At 42.4% G+C, this 25,598-nt stretch overlaps 1 protein-coding gene across 2 annotated transcripts in view; it reads left to right on the forward strand.

Annotated features, from left to right (window-relative positions):
• The window catches only part of SMC1B (structural maintenance of chromosomes 1B), a 51,299-nt gene that overhangs the window by 14,062 nt on the left and 11,639 nt on the right, over window positions 1–25,598 (forward strand). For both annotated transcript variants that reach the window (XM_045834994.1, XM_045834995.1), the window contains exons 8-17: window positions 809–891; window positions 1,493–1,700; window positions 6,398–6,583; window positions 8,776–8,955; window positions 11,663–11,809; window positions 14,518–14,655; window positions 14,947–15,063; window positions 16,154–16,260; window positions 21,739–21,880; window positions 22,684–22,829. In XM_045834994.1, coding sequence (XP_045690950.1) covers window positions 809–891; window positions 1,493–1,700; window positions 6,398–6,583; window positions 8,776–8,955; window positions 11,663–11,809; window positions 14,518–14,655; window positions 14,947–15,063; window positions 16,154–16,260; window positions 21,739–21,880; window positions 22,684–22,829 — 1,454 coding nt within the window. The remainder of the gene's footprint in view (window positions 1–808; window positions 892–1,492; window positions 1,701–6,397; window positions 6,584–8,775; window positions 8,956–11,662; window positions 11,810–14,517; window positions 14,656–14,946; window positions 15,064–16,153; window positions 16,261–21,738; window positions 21,881–22,683; window positions 22,830–25,598) is intronic.

Here is a 25,598-nt window from a genome sequence, read left to right on the forward strand (position 1 = left end):
GAAGCAGCCAGGAGAACTACTCTGTAGAGTACGTGATTTTCTAACGCCTTTGCTGTACTCCTGAAACTAATACGGAATGATATTGAATGTAAACTGTAATTGAAAAGTAAATGCTTAAAAAGATTCATCATATATAATAAAGCACAGGTAGATTTATAATAACACAAAGCAGAAGTCCCAGAGGAAATGATTGATGCTCTTATAAAATATTCAGTTTTACTATATCATTTTCAAACCACATCTCTTCATTTATGAACTAATTTTATAATGCAAGATGGTATTTTTCTTAACTGCTATTAGTCAGAAAAGGTAGTCCTTGTTTTTATTTTTCTGAGATTTATTTTCTTTTAATTGTTAATTAAAAGGCACATTCAAAGTTAGCTTCTATTGTTATTCCGTTGTTTTTTATTTCTCTGTGGATGACCTGTTTACTCCATCTCAATTTGGTACAAATTTAAAAATTTTTAATTAAAAAGTTCCAGATATGTGAGAAAAGAGAACTGTATATAGATATTTGAAAATCTGTTGGTGTTTGAGTTTACCAGAGTAAACTTCGTGATCAGATATACAATAAGTGGTAGAGCTAGGGTTTGAACCCTGATTCCTGTAACCTGAAAGCTCTGTACTATCCTGCCTTTTCAAAATGAAAATTTGCTCTTATGAGTGTTTTTGTGTGGTTATATTTGATATATTTCCAATTCAGAGCAACTAAGGTTATTACAGTAAGTTCTAAGCATATAGTGAAAATTAATTGATTTTATTTATTTGGAGTTGCTGTAATTGATTTTAGGTTTCATTTCTAATTTAGGAAAATCTAAAACAAATAAAAGAACAAATAGAAGATTATAAAAAACGAATAGAGAAGCTGGAAGAGTACACAAAAACATGCATGTGGGTATTGTTTAAAGAGAAAGTTCCTTGCAGCTGTCTTACATTTCTAGAGGCTGGTTTATTTTTATTCAGTCAAATGAATGCTTTCATTGTATCATTGTTTTTGCTCCTCCATTACTTTTATTTCATCGTGTACAATTAAAAATTACACTTAAGCACATGAATGAAATATTTACATTTTGAAAATATAAATGTTTATCAGTGGTGAAACTTAGGACTCCTTTTTGGTATTGATATTTTATAATAAAAGTTATGTCATGAAAGCTAGCACAACCTAAGTATTCTGCCATTAAGAATTTTTTAAAGTGGTATTTATTTATTATTAAGCTCGTGATGACTGCTGCAGTTAAGATGATCCATCCTTGCTTTTTCAGTATCCAGAAATACATTATCTTTTGAATCAATGAAGAATGATCAAAATCTCTTTGTCCAGATTTGGTGCTAGGTTTATTTTATTGCAGCATTTTTCATCCACTAGAACTGTTAGAGCACCCCCATTCCATTCCCCTGCAGGGTCAGACGTGAGTATATTGTACCCTGTCATTCCTAAATTTTAGGTTTTCTTTTTGCTGTATACTTTATTATTGTTCTTATTATGTAGGGATTGCTTAAAAGAGAAAAAACAGCAAGAGGAAACCCTAGTGGATGAAATTGCAAAAACAAAGTCGAGAATTTCTGAAGTTAATGAAGAGATGAGTCTTGTCAGAAGTGAACTGCAGAATGCGGGAATTGATTACCACGAGGGGAAACGCCAGCAGAAGAGGGCAGAGGTCATGGAACACCTGAAAAGGCTTTACCCAGACTCCGTGGTAATTAGAATGAATCGTTAATTTGAACAAACAGGCTAAGCTTTCTTAGTTGGGATTTAAAATGTTATCATTATTTGGAGGCAAAATTATCTCAGAAATCGTTTTAAGTTTTGTGTTTGATAGTTTATATTTAAAATGTAATAGTAAATAATTGGGATAAAATGTAACATTTAGCAGGATCTGTAGATAAGTAATCACTGGGGAGAAACATCGATGCGAACCATTACCCAGAAAGTCCACGTTGTGGCCGGTACCCCCAGAGGGCTTGGATACCGTGAACTAGTCTCCCCGCAAAAGTCACACAGCCTCAAACCTCACGTTTTTCAGCCTTTCAGTTTTTTAAATTATATTTGCAATAGATATCACTGGAATTCTTTTGTAACAATGAGCTTTTATTCTCTAAATCTGACTGTGCATCTAGTTTTGCTAGTATAGTTCATGGCCCCAAAACAGCAGTATCTAACCTGTAGCTTATGGTATCAGCTTCAGAAAATTACCTCCTCTGGTGTTGGGGTCTGGCATCCCACCCTTGTGTCCCAACGCCAGTGTACGCTTCGCAGTCCTCATTTCACGATGGCCCGTTGTCAGCACGCGACCGTGTTAACCACTTGCACTGCTTTGAAACGCCTTGCCACTGGCTCCTGTGGTACCACAGCCTCATGGTTTTCCTCCTGCCTCTCTGGCCACCGTGTCTTCTCCTTTGTAGCATCCTTTTTGACTTTCTGACTCTGAAATGTTGGTCTCCGCTTCTAGATAGTGATGGAGGAGGTGTAAGTTTTGAGCATAAAATCCCTCCCCCAGTACCAAACAAAATGACTAAAACTATTTTTTTTTAAAAATAATTCACCCTGGCTGGTGTGGCTCAGTGGATTGAGCACCGGCCTGTGAACCAAAAGGTCACTGGTTCGATTCCCAGTCAGGGCACGTGCCTGGGTTGCAGGGCAGGTCCCCAGTTGGGGGTGTGTAAGAGGCAACCAATCAATGTTTCTCTCCCTCTCTTCTGCCCTTCCCCTCTCTCTAAAAATAAATAAATAAAATCTTTTAAAAATTAGTTCAACAATCAAACAAGGAAAGGGGCCCATACATCTAATGCCATAAACTTCAGAAAATGGTAATAGTCCAGGATTAAAAAAAAAAGATTGAAGGTTAGCATTTTAAACCATTTATTTTTAATTGAAATTATTGGGGTTACATTGGTAAATAGAATTACGTAGGTTTCACGTGTACAGTTCCACAACACGTCATCCGCACAATGCGCTGTGCGCTCACCACCCAAAGTCTAGTCTTCCTCCATCGCCCTTTGCCCCCTTACACTTTCTCCCACCTGCCCCGCCCCCTTTCCCTCTCGTAATCACCGTGCTGGTGTCTGTGTCTGTGTGTGTGTGTGGTTTTTTTTTTTTTCACTTTTTGCTTAATCCTTTCACCTCTCTCACCCAGCCCCGAGCCCCCCCCCCCCCGACAGCTGTCCGTCTGCTCTCTGTGTCTCGGAGTCTGTTTCTGTTTTGTGTGGTTATTTTGCTCATTAGATTCCACATACAAGTGGAAGCATATGGTATTTATCTTTCTTTGGCTTATTTCACTTAGTATAATACCCTCTAGGGCCATCCATGCTGTCACAAAAGCTAAAATATCCTTCTTTTTAATTGCCGAGTAGTAGTTCGTTCTGTAAATGTACCACAGCTTTTTTATCCATTTGTCTACTGATGGACACTTGGGCTGCTTCCAGATCTTGGCTACCGTAAATAGTGCTTCAGTGAACATGGGGGTGCATATATTCTTTGGGATCAGTGTTTTGGGTGTCTTTAGATATATTTTCGGAAGTGGAATTGCTGGATCATAAGGGAATTCCATTTTCTATTTTTTGAGGGAACTCTATACTCTTTTCCACAATGACTGTGCCGATCTGTATTCCCACCAGCAGTGCTCAAAGGTTCCCTTTTCTCCACATCCTTGCCAACATTTATTTGTGGGTTTATCAATGATAGCCATTTAAAGCACTTATAAGGATATTTTTATCTCTGCAAAAAGCAAACTGATACATTTATTAATTCCTGAGAAATTCCACCTAGTACGCCTTAATCTAGCAAGAAGGAATTTCATATATATTTGTTGCATTGCTTAAAAAACTATTGAATCAGGTCATGTGAACCCCCAATGATCTTAGATAGAAGGGATGGCTCTAGGACTCCTCATTAAAGTGAGAGGCCAGTTCAAAGCCTTCCCCCCAAATGGGACTTGTCCTCTCCCCCAGGGTAGAGGAACCTCAGTATGGAACATTGATTAAAACTCAGAGGAAGGAGCCAAACTCCAGAATTTGAGCAAAGCGTATGCACAGCCCAGGCTCAGCTCTCACTTGTTCCTGCCCTCCGAACCCCTAGGTGACAAATAGATCAGCAAATACTTAGAAGATAAACAGAAAGTACTTAGTTCATCAGCTGTTGTTCAGAGGAAATAACCATCTCAGTTCTAGGTGAGGCAATCAAAACGTATCCATCACAGCAAATAAAAGGTCTGAACAGAGATGCCCACATTAAATATAAGCATGGCAAAAAGCACAGATATGGCAGCTGTAGGTACATATAATAATAAAGAAAAAGAATAATTTTTTAAAGATTTTATTTATTTTTAGAGAGAGGGGAAGGGAAGGAGAAAGAGGGAGAGAAACATCAATGTGTGGTTACCTCTCGCCACACCCCCTACTGGGTACCTGGCCTGCAACCTAGGCATGTGCCCTGACTAGGAATCGAACCAATGACCCTTTCGTTCAGAAGCCAGCACTCAATCCACTGAGCTACACCAGCCAGGGCAAGAAAGAATGATTTTTAAAAATCCACATTCCAACATATGTTTATTAATTTTAGAGAGACCGAACCATCGATCAGTTGCATCCCGTACGGGGGATGGAACCCACAACCTTTTGGTGTATGGACAACACTCCAACCAACTGATGCACCCAGCCAGGGCGTGAGAGAGAATGATTTTAAAAGCATTTAAAAGTCAAAGAGCCTCATCGGGAAGGTTACAGAACAAAATCCCCCATAAAAGCAAAATGTAGAGCTAAGAAAACACATCAGGGTAAACACTACTGAACTGATAAATTGCAAGGAGCAAGGAGCGGGGCACCACAGCCCAAAATCAGAGCTCTGACCTGGCAGTGAGACTGGAGTCACGGCAGGCGCCCCTTGCCCGCGGGGTCCGTTCCCATGTGCCCGCGGGTGGCTGGAACTGCAGACGGTGCTGAGCCCTGTGCATGTGCAGGGGGTATGCGTGTGTGTGTGTGTGTATGTATGGGACATGTTTTTTCAGTTCATGCATTTCATTCTCAAGTCGGGTGCCGTTTCCTTCTTTATGAAGCACTTGCGCACTGTGGCCGGAACTCGGGTGGTCTGGCAGTAAAACTGGCATGATTTTGTTTTCTCCTGCACAGTTTCACCTGGAGGAGATTTGTTCTTACTGTAGATCTTAGCAGTTTCAGCATGCGGTTTTCGCCTTTCCTTATTGAGTCTAGACTTCTTACCTTTTCACTTAAAGGAAGTACTGTCCAGCTTCTCGGGCATATCTGAACTGCCAGCATCACCGCTCTTGTGCTGGGGGGCTGTTATTAAGTAAAATAAGGGTGACCCAAAGACAAGCATGGCGCCCCGCCACCGTCCCTCTGAAAGCCGCGGTGGCTGTTGGGTGACTAATGGGGAGAGTATGCAGTGCGAGGCCGCCAGACAGAGGGGTGGGTCATGTCCCAGAAGAGATGGAATGAAGTTCATCACCACACTCAGTGCACAATGTGAAACTTGGGACTTGTCTGTTGAGTCATTTATTTCTGGAATTTTCCATTTAATATTTTTAGACCATGGTTGACCACAGTAACTGAAACCACAGAAAGCCACACCACAGACAATGGGGGCCCCTGCAATTGCAGGTGAACGGAGAAGAAAAGACAAAGCAGGATAATAAATATTAACAAAAATGATCAATCACTTTTAAAAAATGGTATTCCCGAAGTAGAACAGAGCCAATGAAAAAAAGTCTAAAATGTAAAGCTGAGTCTTCAGATCGCCTAGGGAGCCTTGATGCAGGCCTGTGGACATTCTGACACTTCTAAGGAAACTTCTTGAATTTCCGTCTGATGAACTCGCGACCGTTCGTCAGACCTCAGCACGTGTTGGCGGGAGGCCCTCTCTGACGTCTCTGCCTGGTCCCGCGTGCTCGCGGAGCTCGCTGCTCCCCAGCGCGTGTCCGGGGTCCTTCGGTTTCGCGCGCGTGTGTGATCAGCTGACTGCCCCTCCCCCTGCCCGCTAGACCGACAGCCCCATGGGACGAGAACGCATCTGGGACGCTCGCCCCGTGTCTAGCTCAGGGTCCGCATGTGGTGGTGGAACGGGGTCCTCACAGGTTCTCACTTAGTAATTAAGGGAATGGGTGAATTTAGTGATTGCAGCTTTGTAAAAATACTTTAATACCTTGGCAAGGCTAATCCCCCTCCCCTGTCACTCTTTTCTTAAACGAAGTGTGACCACCTGAATGGACATTTCATAGTAAGACTTATATCCAATCCAGTGAGACTGTTACATTCTGATGTTTATAATTTTATAAAAGTAGTTTATAGTTTGTGCTGTTTTGTTACATTAGAAGACAAGGAATGAATTGTATGTTCTTCACGAATGTATTTGCTGTTCTCTCCTTTTCTGAAACCTGCCAAGTTTGGAAGACTGCTTGACCTGTGTCACCCTATTCATAAGAAGTACCAGCTGGCTGTCACGAAGCTTTTTGGCCAGTACATGGTCGCCATCGTTGTAACCTCTGAGAAGGTAGCAAGAGATTGTATTCGATTTCTGAAGGAGGAAAGAGCTGAACCTGAGACATTCCTTGCTCTAGATTACCTTGATGTAAGGAACTTACGTTTAGTACTCAATGATAAAATCTTGTCTTTTAAAGGACGTCTTTACTGCCTAAAACTGTGGTTCAGTGGTTGAGAAGTACCACAGCGCGGATGCCCGTCCGTCCATCTGTCGGTCGTGCAGACGGCCGGCGTTAACGTGCCGGCAGGCTGGGAATAGTACCGAGCGTGCGCTATCTTTCTTGTCTTCGTATCATTTCTTCCAGGTCTGCTTTTGCCGTAACCCTGCCTTCATGACTTTGAGGACGTTGCCCTAGCCCACTGGCCAGCCTTACTCGCGTTCAGTAGCAAAGTGTCGAGACGGTCCGTTGGTGAGACGCCAGCCCAGAGTCTCAGTTGTAACTGTGTAATCCCGTACCTGCTCTTGGCGAAGCAGGCTGATGCTGAGCCCTGGAGTGTGCATTGAGAGGCCTCCAGAGTCTAAATTCCCAAGGCAGGAACTCGATCAGTATCGCGATTGCTGTCCTTCAGCGATTTTTTCCTTGGCTACTGAAGAACGTGTTCTGCTGGTCCCGCCCTCAGGCCCTGCCCTGAAGGCGGTGTGCATGGCAGTCAGGAGCACGGGCCCTGGACTCGGCCCGACCCGAGCGCGAATCTCAGCCCTGCTTCTAATGCGTTCCCCCTAATTCTTAATTTTTCTTGAGCTGCCATTTCCGCATCTGTGGAGGAAGCAGTCCACGCCCTGTAAGATTATTGCAGGGAGTCACTACTACACGGAGAGCGCCTGGCGCAGGGCCGGGCGCAGGGGCGAGCTCAGCCAGCGCGAGCCGGGCTCCGGCGGTCCAGACCTGACCTTTGCGTCCCGCCTTGTTGCCTGTGCGTCCTGCCGCTGGGGCTGCTTGACCTGACTCATCCGCCTGTTAAAATCCTGTCTTACTTATTTCATGCTTAAGGTGTTTTTCAAGGCACCCTCATTTTCTAAAAATCTGATACAGAAAGTTATAAAATATAAAGGAAGTGTTCCTATCCCTTCTTAATGCCTGATTCCTTAGTTGTAACTACTTTAGATTGCTTCTATACATACACATTTATAAATATATATATTCCCGGGTATATTGTATATATACACATTTTGGTTTTATACGAGGGGCGGCCCCCCACAAAAAAGGAATTATCTTTTGGAGGGCAGGCCCCTTACTGTAGTACAGGCCTCCCCACTGCGGGAGGGTACTGGGAACCCGTCTGTATCGGTGCACCAACGGGCATCGTGAGAGGCTGCGTTCGGCTTCAGTGAATTTTTTTTAAGACTTTTCAGTACGTTTGCCCATTTCCTGATGGGTGGTTTGCAAGCGCACCTGCCCGCACCCTGCTGAGTGTTCAGCAGTTTTTGACCAGAAATGGCATGACCTCTATGCCCTACAGTCCCAGTCTTGCCATGAGCAATTTTTTTGTTTGTTTGTTTGTTTCCCTGGATGGAAAAAGTCCTCCAAGGGAAATGTTTTGCTGATGTGGAAGAGGTGAAACAAAAAGTGGCAGAAGCACTAAAAGGCATCAAAATCGATGAGTTAAAAAAATGTTCTGAGCAGAGGAAAACGTCTCCATAGGCGTACTGCACCAAATACAGAGTGCTTTGAAGGTCGCCAAAGTTTAAACATGTAAGAATAAATACACAATTTTTTATAAAGAAATTCCCGTTTTTGGGGTCCCCCCTCGTATAGGGTTTTTGCTTTGTTTTGTTTTACAAAAAAGGAGATCATACTTACTGTTTTTGGGTAACACATTGCTGATACTTCTTTGACCTATTTATGGATACAACGTAAAGGTCCTGGCGAAGGAGACGTGAAGGCTTTCCTCGTCACTTAAGCCCGCGGCGAGCTTTCGAGCGCCCAGTGCTGCGCCCTCTCCTGGCGCGCGGAAGCGGGCACCCCTCTGACCAGACGTTGTGACTTGGAGGGTGCGGGGCACTTCTCATGCATCGCTTTGTCCCGGACAGTTAGTGACGGCGTTGAATTCGGAAATGCTCTCTTCTGGCTTTTGATGAAATGTATTTTTAAAGGACAGTACCCAAGCCAGTGGTGGGATATGGTTCATCGGGTTCTGGTCAAACCTTTATTGCATATAAGTGTATACAATTAATTAGTCTCTTGCTGTCATGCTTATGTGTATTTTTTGAGAAAGAATGTACTATTTGGTTTTTTATTTTAGTGTATCTAATATATTAAGTATTTTTTAAACCTCTAGATCAAGCCAATTAATGAAAGGTTACGGGAGATTAAAGGCTGTAAAATGGTGATCGACGTCATACAGACTCAGTTTCCTCAGCTGAAGAAAGTGATCCAGTTTGTGTGCGGCAACGGCCTTGTCTGTGAGACCGTGGAAGAGGCGCGGCATATTGCGTTTGGCGGCCCGGAGAGGCGGAAGGTGAGACGCCCAGGTGGTGCTTTTGGGTAACCTGAAGCAACCTGTGTAGGACCGACATATTATACAGGCAGGTGTTTGTACAGGACGTCACATGACTCTCTGTAGTAAGGAAAACTGACAGCCTAAGATGGCTGTGGTTCCAGTACTTTTTATAGTATTCAGTTGGGCTTTTAAAAAATGAACTCCTGTATAGTGTTTTCTAATATCGTACATTATATTTTGAAAATTAGATTTATTGTAATAATACCCTCAAAGCAGTTAACTTATTTTTTATTGACATGCATGAAATGTTCTTCTGAATCTCAATATGCCCTGCATTTAAATATATGGTACAGATGTTTTCTGAATCTCAGGAACGATTTTAAATGCTTACTTTATATTCTGGGTTAATTCTTCCATGGCTTCATAGAGATACCACCTCTCCTGCTACACATTCACGGTTTTAACACATTTGAGGTTACAGAAATGGCATAAGTGAAAGTGAGGTTACTAAATATTAATCTCTCGAGAAATTACTGCACCTGTGATGGAGTCAGACAGTGCCTAGGGCATAAGCTGTGATGTAAGGTCAGGATGCTACTTAGTAAGTTTCTAAGCCTCTAATTTTACTTTTTCCTCCAAAATTTGGAGAAATAGTAGTGCCTATTCATAGAATTGTACAGGCTAAATTAAATAATAACATGCAGAATACTATTCCAGTGCCTCGCAAAAAAACTCAAAAAGTGGTGGTCAGTTTTTTATTTATTAGTGAATTAAAATATTTGATCTGGAATGCACAGAATTGCAAGTTAACACAAAACAGGCTGTTAGTATGAAAGATAGTAGTTTTTAGTTTTAAATGTATTGACTGTCTAACATGATTAACTTCTCACATATTTTAGTACTTCAGTCAGAAATGACCTTAATGACAGTGTGATCAGTCTTGGTAACCACTGTCATTGATTTCTACAGATGAACTTTAAGCAGGTATAATAAGTGAGCTACTAACATATCTTATTTTGCTACCTAATTAACTATTTTAAAATTTGTTTATGTATATTTGTAAAATTGATTTTTGAAGATTTGTGGAATCATTTTTAAAAAGCCACATAAAGATAAAATGGTACTTAATCCTTGCCTCATTCAACAAAAATTAATGGTTTATAGCTGCCCATGGTAAGAAGTCTTAGCCCCGTAGGCCATGCCTTGTCCTCATCATTACTTCAGAATTGTAATCAGCTTTGTCATTTGTGTCTGAAGTATATTACAGGCACTTTATCTTCTTCCTATTATTGCTATGCCACGGAAGGGGTTTTCAGTGCCCTAGGGCGCATACAGCGGTTGGATAGATAGATGTCACAGTTTCACAGATGCCTGTCTTCAGTTCGTGCTTTTGGTTTTTCACGGACTTCATATCTTTTCCTAGACCTGATGTCACATGTTAGGATTTCCTTTACTCACACGCTGCAGGTCACGTCACAAAAGGGTATTTTGGTCAGTTCAGACCTGGGGAGCGAGCGAACTCATTGCCGAGCTGACAGCTGGGAGGGAAGGGCGCTCTCACGGCCTCGCATAAAACAAAGCGCCCGTCTCCCTTGAGGAGACGTCGGAACACTGAGGACCTTAGACCTGTATTGTAAGAGTCTGCGTTAACTCTGGAGCCACCCTGCAGACCCTGGGACGCTTCCTTCTGAAATCCCACGAGAGGAGTAAACCGAGTTTTCTGCGAAATGTAACTGGTTCAATTCCAGTAAGACACGACGCAAGCCTCCCCCGCTCAGGAAGCTTCTGTGGCGCTCCGGGCTGTGTTAGACCCCCCCGGCGTGCGCTCTCCCGGACATCCTTCTGTCTGCTCGCCACCTGCGCCCTAGTGATATGTTCACGTGTCTCTCTCCCTGCCGGCACGGCTCCCTACGGGCCAATGCCGTGTTTCACTCTCGGTCACTGCAGCCCCCAGTGTACAATGTCTGTCGTGGCGGTCATGCAGGGGATGTTGGTCTGAATGAAGGAATCGAGGATTCAATGAGACTCTTGTTAGTTGACATTTTAAAAAATTAGCTCATATTACATGGTTCTAGTTCTCCAAAAGTTGTTTCCTTCTGCTTTAACTAGAAACATTTGCAAAACATTGAGAATTGCTTTTATTTATTCCATAAAGTATATGTTACTTAGGACTATAACTTCAAACTATTTTTTTAAATAGATCTCATTTTTATTATTTAAGATAACATACTTATTACACATTCTTTTCATTTTATACCTTTGACTCCATTTAAATTTTTGTCCTTGGTCCCAGTTCACGTCCACCTTGGAGAACATGATGTTTGGGTATCCTGAAGTGGCTAGGGCTGTTTTCATAGTAGGTCACAGACATGGGGTATCAAATTCTTCAAAATAGAAGATTATATAATGCAAAGTATTTCGTGTTAAATACAATGATTCTCAGTTTTTTCTTCTCAATATTGAATATGTGTGGAACTAATACCACAATTTATTTTGAGCCTTTTTAATTTCTAATTTGGTGCCTAGAATTGCTTTGGGCCTTAGCAAAACAGGGTTTTGTGTTTGTGGTTTATTGGTTTGTGTCTTTTCATATGCTAGACATTTTATTAAATATGGTGTGGTGTTTCTCATCTACAAATTCTCAGCTGTAAAAACTGACTTATTATGTTCTAGTTTATCTTCTTTGTGTACATTTCCCCAAGGTAAAATACTTTTGATTTTCCAGACAGTAGCTCTTGATGGAACATTATTTTTAAAATCGGGGGTGATTTCTGGAGGTTCAAGTGACTTAAAATACAAGGCTCGATGCTGGGATGAGAAAGAGTTAAAGAATTTAAGAGAGAGAAGAACCCGGCTAATGCAAGAATTAAAGGTAAATCCATGTTGTAAAAGTTGTAGAATAATTGTTTTTTAAACTAATTTTTTGTAATGTACCATGCCTATAGTTTTTTAAGAACTTAAATAATGCAAAGTGGAATAAAGTAAAAAATAAAAATACCTTACCCATGCTACATCTCAGCGATATTTACTAAGCAATCTGATGCTTAACCTTTGGAAGTTTTCTCTATACATGCAACTATATGTGTTACATTACCTGTTTGCTTTATAAAAGACTTTTGACATAGTGTCTGCAACAAGCTTTTTCACTGGTGTCATAATATGGACATGTTTTTATGTTGCCATACAGAAAAGCACTTTATTTGTAATGAATCCTGCCTGGTATTTCATTGTGTAGATTTTTAAAATTTAATTAATCTTCAATAATTTTGTCATTTCAGTTTTTGCTATTACAAATGATACAACATTAAACATTATTTAGAGAGGGAAAATAATGATGTAGTGAAGAGTATAAATTTGGTAGCAGCACTGCCTGAGCTCGAATGCTGGTTCTGCCACATACTAACAGTGTAAACTTGGGCAAGAGGTTAAAGATAGAAAATTAAACGCAGCAAGAGAAAAGCAGATCGTTACCTACAAGGGAATTACCGTAAGACTGTCAGCTGATTTCTCAAAAGGAACTCTGCAAGTTAGAAGGGACTGGCCAGAAATACTCAAAGTCATGAAGCATAGGAACCTATGGCCAAGAGTGCCCCACCCAGCAAGGCCGTCGTTTACGATCGAAGGGCAGAGAAAGAGCTTCCCAGACAAGGAAAAACTGAAGGAGCTCATCATCACCAAACCACTATTATATGAAATGTTAAAGGGATTTATTTAACAAAAAGATCAAAACTATGAACAATAAATTGGCAATAAATACATGTCTATCAACAGCATAATCTAAAACAAACTAAGCAAACACGAAGAACAGAATGATGGGCAGGAAGAGCATTTCGATGGTTGCCAGATGGAGGGGGGTGTGGGAAATGGGTGAGGAGATGAGGGGACTGGGAAGTGCAAATGGGTCGTTACAGAACAGCCACAGGGACGTAGAGCGCAGTACAGGAAGTGGAGTAACCAGAGAACTTACACACGACCCCTGGACATGAACAATGATGTGGGGACTGCCCGAGGGAGCCAGGAGTGCTGGGTAGGGGAGTGATGGGGGCGAGAATTGGGACAACTGTAATAGCATAACCAATAAAATATAATTTTTAGCCCTGGCTGGTGTGGCTCAGTGGATTGAGTGCCAGCCTGAGAACTAAAGGGTCATTGGTTCGATTCCCAGTCAGGGCACATGCCTGGGTTGCAGGCCAGGTCCCCGGTAGGGGCATGCGAAAGGCAACCACACATTGATGTTTCTCTCCCTCTCTTTGTCCTTCCCTTCCCCTCTGTCTAAAGTAAACAAAACAAAAAAATCTTTAAAAATACAATTTTTAAAACAAAAGAAGACATTATGGAGACACATCTGAGCAAAGGATAGAACTAGAAGAAAATCCATAAGGCCTAGTAAACATGAAAAAATGCTCAAAATAGAATATAGTACTCAGGGAAATACTAATTAAATTAAAATTACTTCATTCAGCCCTGGCTAGTGTAGCTCAGTGGACTGAGCGCAGGCTTCCAAACAAAGGGTCGCTGGTTCGATTCCCAGTCAGGGCACATGCCTGGGTTGCAGGCCGGGTCCCCAGTAGGGGGTGTGTGAGAGGCAACCACACATTGATGTTTTTCTCCCTCTCTTTCTCCTTCCCTTCCCCTCTCTAAAAATAAATAAATAAAATTAAATAAATAAATAAATAGCTAAAAAACATAAACATAAAAATAAAATTACTTCATTCCTAACAAAAGACTTGGAAAAAATGCATATGCTCGTGAAAATGTAAAAAGCATGAGCTCATACATTATTTATAGAAACGTGAATTGTTACAGCATTGGGGAAAGCAGTTAGCCCCAGCTACTCAAAATATGAATAACTTTGACCCATCCATTGTAGCCCGGAGAATCTATCACATGAAAATAAAAACACCAGTACTTAGGGTATACATACAAATATGTTGTTGCAGCATTGTTTGCGGTGGCAAAAACCTGGAAACAAAGTAAATGCCTATCATTTAGGGCATACTTGAATAATTTTGGTACAGTCTCACTCAGATAATATGCAGCTATTCAAGAGTGAATTTAGAGCTTTATCAGGTGACTTTTGTAACTGAAGGGAAAAAAAAGGCAGAAAAGTATGTTCAGTGTGATTCTGAATTTGCAAAACAAGACTGAAAAATATCTATAGGTGGGTATGTTTATATGTGAATTTGCGTAAAGACTTGGAATAAAAATACGGAAGAACGTACACTAGGGAGCTAATTGGGTTGAGTGGGTGAAGGGAGAGGGCGTGGACGAGGCAAGCAGAAAGGCGAGGGTGCACGCAAAACCAGGTGCCTAGCATCATATGGTCCCATGTATGTGCTTGGTTGGAACACACATGCCCCGTTCCCCCATTTTCATGCCTGTTTCCTGTTAGGCAGTGTGTTGGTTTTCGGCGGCTGCTGCAGGGCACCGTGGTTGCCCCAGATGGCCTGTGTACTCAGTTGCCCAGAAGAAGGGAAGATGGATGTGGGTGTGGCTCCATCTAAAAAGTCAGTGAATTATGGCTTACAAAAGTGCTTTTCCATAGTAGTATGTTCTCATCATATTTCTCTTTTTCTTTAGGATTTATTGAAGATGCTTCGCAAGGAAGCAGATTTGAAACAAATACAGACTCTCGTGCAAGGAACGCATACGCGGCTCAAATACTCACAGAGTGAGCTGGAGATGATTAAAAAGAAGCACCTTGCTGCTGCTGCCCGGGTAATGTCCCACACGGAACGTTACGGAAATTAGAACCGGGGCAGGGGATTTCAGGAGGCACATTTGTGGAGCACCGTGTGATTTTTTCACTTTCCTCCATGACTGAGATTGTATTGTAGTCCTCTAATTACTTTATTTTTATGGTTGTTAACCTTATTATACAATTGTACCTGAGTTCACCTTAACTCACAGATTCCCTTTTGGGCTAAAAGATACCTCTCATGTTTTGGCTTCACTCTGTAAAGCTGAAATAGCCATGTTAAAAAAGAAGTTTTTCTCTTTTGTAACTAGGAACAATCTCGGCTGCAAAGTGACCTGCTGAACATTGACTCCCAGTGCTCTATGCTGGAGGGAGCAATCCAAGCACGGCAACAAAGAATTGAAGACTTCCAAGGGAGGATAGATAAGGTCCTGAGCGATATATTTATCATTGATTGGCTTGTAGAATACTCTTCTAGACCAGCCACCAGATCTAGGGCTTCTTGAATATGTGCTAACGTTTAATGGTTTGCAAATTAATTTTCTTGGGTCTTTTAAGTACCGCCGTTGCCCGTCTCAGGAGACAGCGGACCGTGAGTGGCGCCCGCCCCCCCGCCCCGCTCTCGGACCCTTCCGTGCTCCTGGTACAAGTCGCAGCCTCTTTCTTTCTCCTGCTGCCCCGACACTGGGGGAAAAGAACTTTGTCGTTTGGGTCGTTTTTTAAGATTAATTATTCACATTCAAGTAAAACCTTAAAGTTTTTAACATGCCCTGCTATTAAAATAGGTCTGTTTATCTTACAATTGAACATAAATGTAGTGCTTTAAAAATATTGAGGTTAATGGTATTTTGTTGGATTTGGATCATTCTTGTTTTTCTAAATCTTTTTAAGTCTTAATTCTCTGCTGTAGTCCCTTTGGCTTTATATGGCCTAAGAAACTATGGTATTACTCATATAAAGACTATTTTGTTATTTATACTTTTTAAAGTTTTTACAATTTAATCAGTATTGTACTTCTTTCTCCATTCCCATTGAGCCCTCATACACCCGCCTCCCCCTACCGGTCACCACAGCGTGGTCCAGTCTACACCCGAGAGTCCTGTTTCCTTTCCGCTCAGCCCCTCCACCCCCAGTGTCTCCGCCCCGGCTGTCATCCTGCCCTCCCTCTATTAGTCTGTCCTGAGGAATATTTTATTTGTGTAACAGAGTATTTGGTGTGTCTGATGTAATTTAAATGTTTTCTATTTTAAACAGTTCATGAAGCCAAAACCCTTAGTAAAAATAGTTTTGCACTTTATTATTTAATTTTTAGAATAAGAAATTTCAAAATAGATGGGCGTAGTTTATGGAGCTAAAGAACAAGAATGCACTAGCTGCTCAGAGAACCGTAATGCTTGTTGGCATTAGTGTTTGGCCTGATCCAGGAGAACCTTGGAGGGGAAAACTTAGATTTAATCATCATCTGTATATTTTCTTAAAACTAATTATTAAATCAGTTGTTTTTAAATCATTTAAAAGGTTGAAGATGATATTTTCCAACACTTCTGTGAAGAAATTGGTGTGGCAAATATTCGCGAATTTGAGAAAAAACATGTTAAACAGCAACAAGAAATTGATCAAAAAAGGTATTTTTGTTTTAAAATATTGGTAAGCAATCTATATATAAATGTAACTTATTTCATAATTTAAGGGAATTATGTCTGAGGTAGACTTTATTTCAATTTATCAAGAAATAGCTAGTAAACATGCATAGTCTATATTATAAAGAGTTCTCTTTATTTTTTTAAAGAAAGAAAATACAAATAAACAAAATAAGAGAATGGGTACATAATTACACAGTGGCTATTAAAAGAATAATAAGACACTAATTTATTTACTTGTCTGTAAATATATATATACATAGATAAAATTGGTAATTTTCAAGAAATAATTATTACCAAGATAGAAAAATCTAAGGAGGCCAGTTACCATAGGAAAAGAAAGTAAAAAAGCTTCTACCCACTCCCATCCCCAAATTTACCAGGACGTATGGTTTCACAGCGGAATCAATCATCCCAGTAAACTTGAAAGGCAGAAGAAATACATTTAGTATTTCAGAAAACCTTCAATATTTAAACTGTTTCATAGTTAGAAGAGGGAGAAATACATCTTTTATGAAATGAACATAATATCAATGCCAAAATCCAAAAAGGTGTATGCACATACAATAAGAAACTATAAATCAATCTCACCTATAAATAACAAAATAAAGTTACATAGAAACACATTGCAACAACATCAGCAAAACAATATACCATCATTTAGTGAACCTCATACCAGAAATAAAAGAATGGCTCAGGATCGGAAATTATTGCTGTAGTTTGCACATTAACAGTCAAAGGAGAGAAATCACATAATCAATTCTATAGATGATAAAAAAGGCACTTGACAAAATTTGCCATCAATTCTTGATGAAAAAATTCTTAAAATATGAGTAGATACCTGTGATATGAGAAAATATATCCATTTTTTAAATCCAAAAGTAATAATGTGCCTCTTGGAGAAAATAGAGAAATTATTTTTTAAAAATTGGTCATTGTCTCATTGTCCAGAAATAAATTCAACATTTGGCTCGTTTCCTGTTTTTATAATTCTCTCACAGTCTGCTCACTTACTCAGCAGTGGTCAGGGAAGGTCAAGCCCCTTTGCACTTCCGTTACTGTTTTAGGATCAGCTTTTCAACTGCTGTAAGAAAGTTTGCTAAAATTTTTATTGGGATTATGTTGAATCTGTAGATCACTTTGTGATCTATAGTATTGTTAAGAATTGACATCTTAACAATACTAATCCGAGAACATGGTGTCTGTCTTCCCTTAATTAGGCCTTCCTTAATTCCTCTCATTAATCATTTTCATTGACAGGTTTTACACAGAGTTTGTTCAGTTTATTCCTGAGTACTTCATATCTTTATGCTATTATAGATAGAATTGTTTTTAATGATCAATTTCAAGTTGATTAGTGGTGGTATATTGAAATAAAATTGTTTTTTATATAAATTGGCTTTGTATTTTGCAGCTTTGTTACATTTATTAGTTCTAGTTCTTTTATAGATTATGGAGGATTTTCTACATGAGATGGTCATGTTGTCAGTGAATAAAAATTTTTATTTTTTTCCTTTCCAATTAATATGGCTTGTTTCTTTTTCTTGTCTCATTGCACTGGCTAGAACTTCCAGTACAATGTGGAATAAACAGAAATGGTGGGTGCAGACATCCTGCCTTATACCCAATCCTAGGTGCAAAGCAGTCTTTCACGGTGACGTATGTTAACTGTAGGGTGCCCTTTAGCAAGCCAGGTTCCCCTCTGTTTCTTGTTTGCTTAAATTTTTTATCATGAATGAGTGTTGAATTTTGTCAAATACTTTTTCTGCCCCCTGTTTGAGAGGACTGTATGATTGGGTTTGGGGGTATGGTAATTGATATGGTAAATTAGATTGGTTAAATGCAGAATGTTACACCAACTTTGTGTAACTGCAGTGAACCCACGTGGTCTTATTCTTTGCAAACGTTTTTGTATTTGATTTGCTAAAATTTTTATAAGGAGTTTTTTCATCTACATTTATGAGCATATTGGCCTATAGTTTTTTTCTTTCAATGTCTTTGTCACATTTTTATTGTCAGGGCAATGCCAGACTCATAAAATTAGTCAAAAATTGTTTTTGTTTTTGTTTTTGTGAAAGAGTTTCTGTAGAATCATATTATTTCTTACCTAAATGTTCAGTAAAATTTGTGAGGGAAACCACTGGGGCCATCCACCTTTCTTGGTGGGAAGGTTTTTAATTACAGACTCCGTTTCCTTAAAATACATAGTGTTGTTCTTTGGGGGTTTATGTCTTTTAAGGAATTTGTGTATTTCATACCAGTTGTCTAATTTATAAACATAAAGTTATTAATACTCTCTGTTACCTTTTTAATGTCTGTAGGACCTGTACTAACGGCTCCTCTTTAATTTCTGACATTGATGATTTGTCTCCTTCCTTTTCTTCTTGATGTCCAGCTAGTGATGTTTTAGTTTCATTCATCTTTTCTAAGATCATTTCTTGGCATCATTGATTTTCTCCATGGTTTGCCTTTTTATATGTTGATTTCTGCTCTTTATTATTTCCTTCTATTTATTTTGGGTTTAATTTACTCTTTTCTTTCTATGTTTTAGAATAGAAGCTTACATTATGTATTTCAGACTTTTATTCTTTTATAATATAAGCATTTTAAGCTGTATATGAGGTCTGTCCAGAAAAAGCCTAGCCATTGTTAATATAACCAAAATGGTTTGCATGACATGGATGTAGCCTGGCGGCCAAAGAGAGCGGACTGGGGTGCGCATGTGTGGACAACGATGACTTCACTGTACTAGACCACGGGGGTGGTAGACGCCACTGAGTGAGCATGTGTGCTGTGTGGCCATCACATTCAAAATGAGCAAGTAAAGCAACAAATCTGCAACAGATTTTGCCTTAAGCTTGAACATTCCTCCACAAAACTATTTGGACATTCAGGAGGCTGCAGCTGTGGGCAGCTGGTGATTGGCAGCGTCATCACGGCAGTGCGCCTGTTCACGCATCTTGTCTCATGCGGGACTTTTTGGCGCAACATCACATCACCCACCCAGGTGACGCAGCCCCCGCAAAGCCCAGAACTGGCGCACTGTGACTCCTTCCTGTTCCCAAAACTAATAACACCTTTGAAAGGGAGGAGATTTCAGACCATCGATGACATTCAGGAAAATACAGCAGGGCAGCTGACAGCGCCTGGGAAGACCATGTGAGGTCTTATGGTGCTTGCTTGAAGGGGACTGAGGCGTCACTGTCCTATGTACAGTGTTCCTTGTATCTTCTTCCATAAATGTCTCTATTTTTCATATGGCATGGCTGGACACTTTCTGGACAGACTTCGTATTTCCCTGTAAGTATTGCTTAAGCTGCATCTCACTACTTCTGGTATGTTGTATTCTCATTTTTATTCTATTCAGAGTGTTTTCTAACACTCCTTGTGATTTCTTTCTATGACTGATAGGGTATTTAGAAGCATGTTATTTAATGGGGGGATTCAGATATTTTTCTGTTACTGATTTTTAATTTTGTTGTGCTAAGGAATATATTCTGCATTGTTTCAGTCCTTTTACATTCATTGGGGCTTATCTGATGTATTCTTTCTTAGTAAATGTCCCGTGCACACTTGGAAAAGTGCGTCTGCTGTTGGGTGGGGTGTTCTCCGGGTGGCAGTTGAGTTGCTCGGTATTCCTCACGTCCTCCGTGCGCCTGCTGACCCTGTCCGGCTCCCCCCGCGGCCGCTGCGGAGGAGTGCTGACACCCCCAGGTGTGCTCCTGGGTCCGTCAGCTCCTGCATCCGGGTTCTGTCCGTTCTCGCCTCCTGTGTTTACAAGCCTTGGGATTCATGCGTGTTTGGGATTGCTGTCTTTTTGCTGGATGAATTCTTTTATCACTATAAAATATCCCTTGTCATCCCTGTCAAACTTCTTATTCTGAAGCCTACTTGAACTTCAACAGATTTTCTTTGTAAAGAATTCTGCCTATCACTTTTTATTGAGCTTCTCATATAATGAAACTGGAAGTCTGACTGAGATTGCACTGGATTTATAGATTTATTTGGGGAGAACATCTTCAAAATATTAAGTCCTCTCAATAAGAACATTGAATGTCTTTTATTCTAATCATCCTATTCTTTATTATAATTTTAAAGTTGTTTTCATAGAAATGTGTAGTGTGGTGTCCCAAAGCCAAGTGAAGAAATGTCTCACTTACCCACAGTCCGTGGGTCTGCCTCCTGTGGCAGAAATAAACCCCTCGAGTTTGTTCCTAGCCGCTCCTACAGGCGGAGGGGTGGTGGTCAGGAGCAGGGGTTCTGTTGCCCCTGCGTGCTGTGTCGCACTGGCTCCATCGCGTCCTGAGTGTGCAGCCTTGGGCAGATGCTCACCTGTCTGTGCCCTGGTCTCTTTGTTAAATGAGGACTGCGGGCCCTGCCTGGTGTGGCTCAGCCGGTTGGGCATCATCCTGCAAAGCAAAAAGCGGGCAGTTCAATTCCCGGTCAGGGCACATGCCTGGGTGGTGTGTATAAGAGGCAACCAATAGATGTTTCTCTCTCCATCGATGTTTCTATTACTGTCTTTCTCCTCTCCCTTCTTTCTAAAAATAAATAAATAAATCTTGTAAAAATTAGGGACAGTGGTATTACCTGCATCAGAGTCAAACAACTTGAGTTAATGTATGTAAAAGCATTTATAACAGTGCCAGGCACAATAGTAAGCTGTCATTAAATAGTATTCTCCGTTTTTATCACTACTGTTGTTTTTGTTGTCTTTGTATCAACAGTATCTAGCACAGTTATCTTACATAATTAGTGTTTAAAGTGTTTCTCAAACAAATGACTGTTAGCAAGATCTGAGGGAGAGACGGTGGGAAGGATGAGCTGGGTTGTTACTGGAATCCTCTGGAGGACTGTGTGGGCTCGCAGCACAGGGAAGTGGGTAAGGAAGGAACAGGGTCTTAACTTGCCAAGTTTGGAGTTTGTGAATGAATAGCTATTTCAAATGACTGACTAAATAAATAAAAATAGACACAAAGTTGTAACTTAAAGAGGAGAGGACAACCATGGATTATGAAAGATTTAAGAAACACATTCATATGCAATGTATGGCTAATTGAGTCAAACAAAGCAGTTTTTAAAAAAAAAATACTAAGACTCAGGAAATTTGTCAATGATAGCAATTTGGTATCTCAGAAATTATCATTTTTATCTGTAATAGTGTGTGGTTATGTATTAAAAGGCACTTCACTTTGAGATACATACTAAAATATTTACAGATGGAATTACATGGTGCTGGGATTTGCTCCAACAATCCAGGGGTGGGAAGGAGTAATAGGTGGGGTGAGAGGTCAAACAAGATGGACCGTGCGCCGGAAGTTGTGAAAGCCGGGCGGTAGTGGCCTGGGAACTCGTTGTAGTGTTCCTTCTACTTTTGTGTGTTTGAAATGTTCCGTATAAACAGTAAAGAAAGAATTGGAGGACTGTGTTTACCACTTGTAATGCTTGACTTTATTATACTAGATTAGAATTTGAGAAACAAAAAACTCGGCTTAATATTCAACTTGAATACAGTCGCAACCAGCTGAAGAAGAAACTAAACAAGATCGGCACGCTAAAGGAAACTATCCGGAAAGGCGCAGAAGATATCGGTAACCTGAAGAAGGTAATTACTAGTGACGTGTCTCATCACTGACATAACGACTTCCTTCATTGAATACACCTTGTTGTGCTCCTGAGTGTTACAGACGGGGTAGGGGCGCAGATGTGAGAAAGACGCTGAAGTCAAGTGGGCCCAGTCTCAGGAATGACTAGATTTGGGAGTGGGAGAGGAGGCGGAGGCGGAGGCGGAGGCGGAGGGGCGGGCCGCAGAGGGCTGGCCGTCACACAGGCAGCTGGGAGACAGCAGGAGCCGGTTAGGGAGAGAAAGCTCTGGACCTGTGGGGCTTGAGTTGCCTGGGTGACGTCTACCCAGCAGTTCCCATCAGGCAGTTCAGAGCGTGTAGGTAACAGGGGGGCCAGACTGGGCTGTGGGGTTCATTTGAAACCGCCTGTGAGTGGTTGAGACCCCCAGGCAGGGAGGAAGGCGGTGCAGAGCAGCAGAGGGGAGGGTTCTGGGGGAGCATTCACACGGGGGATGAAGCCCAGAAGCCACAGTTTCCAGGAGGAAGTGATGAAACTTGTCCAAAAAGGAAAGTCTGGCAAATGTCTAGCTTGCTACTGAAGAGGTCATAGCAGCAAGGACACTCACCGGACAGTGGGAAGGGAAGGCAGGGGCAGTGAGCCGAGGACTGAGTCCGAGCGCAGGACGAGGGCGGAGCGGCTCCCGAGGAGTGCGCGGGGGAGGGGCCTGTTCCGGGAGAGCTCCGGGGGCGCGCGGGGCGCGCGGGGCGGGCGAGAAGCCGCAGAGCTGTTGGCCTTACTGATGTGAACAGTGGTAAAGCTGCGATGCGCATCGCCTCCCCTCAGGCTGAAGAAGGCTGCCTGCGAGCTGTGGACGAGCTCGTCCAGAAGCGGCAGCAGCTGGAGGACACGTTTGCTGCTCAGAATTCCAAGGCTGAGAAAGTCCAAGCTCAAACTGAAGAGGAGCGGAAGAAGTTTTTGGCTGTTGACAGGTAATTAAGAAGTTCATCAGTTTGAAAGGCTATAACCAGAATTTTAAAGATATTTGCCATGAATTTGACATTTATTACAGGAAGTTTTATTATTTGAATATGTGTCCTTTGTTGCTTTTGGTCTCACATCACAGCTTTTAAACATCCTCATTTAGGGGAAAACCAAGCCACAGAGACCAACCAAGAGACTGTTTGGTTGTTTAGAGTGAGTAGTTTTGTTTGTTTGTTTGCTTGTTTGTTTTTATCCGCACCCAAGGACACTTCCCCATTGCCTTTGGGTGGGGAGAAACACTGATGCAAGAGAGAGGGGGGCATTGAATTGATTGGTTGCCTCCCGTTCGCCCCTGAATGGGGCATCCACACACGCCCAGATTGGGGATCAAACTCACAACCCCGGTGTGCTCCCTGACCAGGAATCGAACCTGAAACCCTCCGATTGCAGAATGGTGCCGCTCCAGCCAGCTGGCCCACACTGTCCGGGGCAAGAGTGCGTGGTTCTTGTTCACGGGTGAAAAGGTGGACCTGTGGAAGGAGTCCCTCACCCGCCCTGACTGGTGTGGCTTGGTTGGGCATCGTTCTGCAAAGGGGAAGGCTGCTGGTTGGCTCCCAGTCAGGGCACGTGCCTGGGTTGCAGGGTCGGATCCCAAGGCCACCAATCGGTGTTTCTCACATTGATATTTCTCTCCCTCTCTTTCTCCCCTTCCTTCCGCCTCTCTAAAAATAAATAAATAAAATATTTTTTAGAAGAGAGCCCCTTACCCTAAATTCCTCTTGACGCTGGTACTTTCCTTCTGCAGAGTCTCCCTCTAGTCTGTTTGCGCGACAAGGCGTGACAGGTGGGGACCATGACCATGACACGGCTGCATGTCCCATCTCGGCTCCCTGAATACCGTGCCCTCCTTCCCTCGTCAGCGGATGGGGTGGCAGTGCCTACTCAGGGAGCGGTGGTGAGGCTGAACGAGCGGCCGCTCACGTGGCTCTCAGAACAGTGCCTGGCACCTGACGGGCGTGTGCACTTGCCACGGTGATGACAGTAACTTTCTGGATCAGCTGGCTTTGTCGCACCAGCGTGACAGCGGCTTTCCCGTACCACCGGCACCACCCTCAGCGATCGGGTGCAACGTGCTCTGTCTCTGCTCGGCTTCTCGGCGTTTCACGGTTTTACCCGCTGTTCAGGGATGTTCAGTGTTGCAGGTGTTGACAAAAGAACATCCAACGTAAGAAAAAGTCTTGTGAGAGTTTACTTGAGCCACGCTTTAGACAATTACCAGGAGGCAGAATTGCAGTGGATCCAGAAATCCTTTCTCCATCTCTGCAGATCGAGAACGCTCTACAGAGCGGCAGTTCTACCGCTTCTTTTATACTTTGGAGTCTGAGGGGCAGACGTCAGAGTCACGCGAAACCCACTGGGTGTAGAGTGGGGTGTGTGGGGTGTGGGAGGCAGTAAAGCGGGGAACTCTCTGGGGCTGGGTAGAAACTAAAGCAGACACGCTGGTGGGTCGGGAGAGTTAATATCTAGCATCACAGCGCCTGGCTCTCGTTGCCCACAGGCCGTGGCTGGTGGCACGGTCTGAGGGCTCTGTGGCCGTGGGCTCTGGCTCTGGTGGGGGTTGCACCGCCCTGAGGGGTCTGGAAAGGGGGTTACTTGGACTTTCCACCATGTGCTGGATGCAAGAGACAGTGGACAGGCTCCCGTAGTGCAGACTGACCTTGGCAGGGCAGCTGCGGGCCTGGGACGCGACTGTCCGTGCCTTGTGTTTAGCGAGGAACGGTCAGACCGTCCCGTGAGGCCCCCTTCTGTCCCTGAGTTTGTGGGCCCCCACGAAAAGCTCCCCGGAGCTCGTGAGGGTCCGTGTGCGGCCCCTTTTCCATCTGCCCAAGACACAGCCAAAAGCTTTTTGTCTAAGATTCTTGAGTGCTATGAAAGTTTTGGGTTTTTGGTTTTTTTAAGATTTTATTTATTTATTTTTAGAGAGGGAAGCGGGGGGGAGAGAGAGAGAGAGAGAGGGAAACATCAATGTGATTTGCTGGGGGTTATGGCCTGCAACCCAGGCATGTGCCCTGACTGGGAATCGGACCTGGGACACTTTGGTTCCCAGCCCGCGCTCAATCCACTGAGCTACGCCAGCCAGGGCCAATGAAAGTTTTTTTACTCTTTAAAGTTTAAACAGAACCACATCTTTTGTTTGTTGTCATATTCTTGAAAACCATATAGTTTTATTTTTTGGTTCTGTTTCTAGGTTCTCTCTAAAATCACGTATTGTTTCAGCTGGTAGAATTCCCAGGCCCTCACTGAAGACAGAAGGCGCTACGTTAGTCAGTGGTGGCGGTAGTAACACAGTGCCGCGGGCTGTGAGGCGGAAAAGGGACTGAAGTGCGGGGTACCTCACCTGGCAAGGCGTCCCCGTCACTCAGAGACTTTCTTGGTCCAAGGGTCTAACATGCAGAGCTCACATCCAGGGGGGAATGCTGCTTGGGGGGGCGGTGAGCACACTGCAACGTGCAGGTGTGTCACGGGGTTGTACGCCTGAGGCCCGTGTGATTTTATTAACCAGCGTCACCCGCTCGATTCAATCAAATAAGTAAATAAATAAAAAGAAATGCAGCTTGGAAAATTGCACAGATTTAAAATGAAAGCAAGCAGAAAAGAAGTGTGTTATCGGTAGCCCGACAGAGGAAGAATGTTCGTTGTTGAGTGGTTCTCCCTTGGATTGACTCACCACCTCCCGCGGTGTTCAAGTTTCCGTTACCGCATCAGTAAGATCGCTT

The sequence above is a fragment of the Phyllostomus hastatus genome, unplaced genomic scaffold (genome assembly GCF_019186645.2).
Source record: "Phyllostomus hastatus isolate PE091 unplaced genomic scaffold, TTU_PhHast_1.1 phas_contig_198, whole genome shotgun sequence".
Lineage (NCBI taxonomy): Eukaryota > Metazoa > Chordata > Mammalia > Chiroptera > Phyllostomidae > Phyllostomus > Phyllostomus hastatus.